Below are 2408 nucleotides of genomic sequence, written 5' to 3'. Positions count from 1 at the left end.
TGAAAATGGACAATAGGCGTCTGTTTCAGGACGCAGACAGACGCCTATTGTCCTCCTCCAGAATTTCTGCAGAATCTTCCACTTTCTCTTTTTGCTTTTGGCTCCATGTTTTATGCCTCTTTTTGCCTTCTTTCATTTGTCTTTTGCTTCCCACTCATCACATCATTCCACCAAGTCATGTCTTCCACCTACTTGGTGCAATTAAATATACACATACAAAACAAGATTATAAATGCCACTATAAAATATTAATATTATGCTCAATTATCAAATCTTCATCATCTTTGGTCAAATAATAATTATTTATCACAATGAAGAAATTCAATATTATTAAGAACATAATATTAATATTTAGTGGTAGAAATGGATTTAAATATGGGGTAAAAATATGACCAAATATACTCTTATCAAGAAGCTTCATCATTGTCATATAAAAGGGACAAACATAAGGCAACAACTCACAGAATTCAGAAAGTTACCAAGCCTTACTCTTACAGTTACATCCATTATACTTACAGTGGTCCAGTGCAATCAAGGAATCAAGCCAGCAACTAAAAACATATAGTTACCGTGGCCTCAAAAAATACCAATTGAGGTTAGTCACTTAGTCGAGTAATGTAAATTGGCAAGTAGTCAAGTAATCTAAACTGTAAAGTGTAAAGAATGACATTACAAGAATTGTAGCTAGTGTAGAACCAAGAGTCCTTCCACTTCCACCATCAACATTAAACTCTGCAAAAAAAAAAAAAAAGTACTTTGTTAAATTAGATTTGTAAAACTGTAAAAGAAAAAATGATGTGTAAAACACTAAAAGTGTAAAAATATTACCTTTTTTAAACCTCTCCAAGTCTTCCAGATTTTCCTCAATACATAGAGGAGTATTTGGCAGCCTAAGTCAATCATGGGTACACACCAAAGCTTCCACAATTTTTGGAGTTAATGAACTCCTAAAAGTATCCAATACTCTCCCAGATGTACTAAAGGCAGATTCAGAGGCAACAGTTGAGATAGGAATAACTAGGACATCCCTAGCAAACTTAGAAAGGATGGGAAACCTTTTAGAATTAATCTTCCACCATCTCAGAATGTCAAAGGAGTTATCCTCCTCAACTATTGCCTCACTCAAGTGGATATATATCCAGTTCAGTTTTTTTCTTACCTTAGATTCCAACCTTTGTTTTTTAATCTAGGACTTGAGAAAATGTCGTGGCCTTCCAACAGACTGAACATAGATAGATATAAACACAGAACTAGCACTACCAGAAGCAGGAACGGATTGACCAGCAGAATAATCATCAAATAACTCATTCAAACCAGTAAGAACTTTATCAAAGTATGATTTCCCTTTCTCCTCACTATACATATGATTAATTTGAACATGCATATACTCTAATTTATCCCTGGGGTCTAGAATATTTGCATAGAAAATCATAAGATTCATCTTGTCTATATCACCCCCAATACTTTTCAAAATTATTATTTTTTTTTCATATTTTTCCCCATAAGGCCCACTGCCCCACCAGCTTCCACCATTCCATTTAATAGACAATACAAGTCAGAAATCTCATTGAAAAATGTGTTAGCTGTCACATATAAAGATCTAGAAGTCCTTAGTGTCATATCATAAAAACATTTCAATAGTTGCACCAAACTGCCCACATAATCCCAGTCCATAAAATCAGGCACAGAATCACCCAAGTTAGATTTGAAAGAACTATCAGACTCTTCACAAGATTCAAAGACTTTTTGATAAGTCAAAGCAGATTTTGACATCAAATAAGTAGAGTTCCATCTAGTTGGAACATCTAGACACAAAGAAGACCTTTGCTCAATTCCTAACAAATCAGCCAAGTTCCTGAACTTCTTTAGCATAGCAGGTGAATTGCTAACATATCTCACAACCTCTCTCACCTTTGTAACAGAACTATCACACTCCTTCAAGCCATCTTGAACAATCAAGTTAAGGATATGATCAATGCACCTCATGTGAATGTACTTAGCCTTCACAGTTGATGTTCCCCAAGACACTATTTTTTTTCTTAAGAAACCCCATAGCAGTGTCATTAGATGAGGCATTATCCACAGTCACAGTAGAAACATTCCTAAGCCCCCACTCAAGCAAACAATTTTCTAGGGCCTTTGTAAGATATTTCCCTTTGTGAGAGTTAACAAGGATAAATGCTATGATTTTTTATGCAGCTTCCACTCAGAATCAATGAAATGGGCATTCACTACCATGTAGTTAATTCTTTGGATGGATGTCCAAGAATCAATGGTAATACTAACCCTATGACTGCTTTCCCTTATAAAGGCCTTCAATTTCAGTATCTCCTCTTCAAAGACCACTAGGATGTCCCTATAAATAGTCCACCTAGATGGAACTATAAACCTAGGGCATGCAATATCAA

At 35.2% G+C, this 2408-nt stretch overlaps 1 protein-coding gene across 1 annotated transcript in view; it reads right to left on the bottom strand.

Moving 5' to 3' along the window:
- Positions 1–2076, bottom strand: part of LOC116010762 (zinc finger BED domain-containing protein RICESLEEPER 2-like) — a 13217-nt gene extending 11141 nt beyond the window's left edge. The window contains exons 1-3 of the mRNA XM_031250273.1: positions 1521–2076; positions 1224–1407; positions 914–1055 (exon numbers count right to left, since the gene is read on the bottom strand). Coding sequence (XP_031106133.1) covers positions 914–1055; positions 1224–1407; positions 1521–2076 — 882 coding nt within the window. The remainder of the gene's footprint in view (positions 1–913; positions 1056–1223; positions 1408–1520) is intronic.
- Between the last annotated feature and the right edge of the window lie 332 nt (positions 2077–2408).

This window comes from Ipomoea triloba, chromosome 2, assembly GCF_003576645.1.
Source record: "Ipomoea triloba cultivar NCNSP0323 chromosome 2, ASM357664v1".
NCBI lineage: Eukaryota > Viridiplantae > Streptophyta > Magnoliopsida > Solanales > Convolvulaceae > Ipomoea > Ipomoea triloba.
The sequence above is the reverse complement of the archived record's forward strand: the minus strand, read 5'-3'. Positions and strand labels throughout refer to the sequence as shown.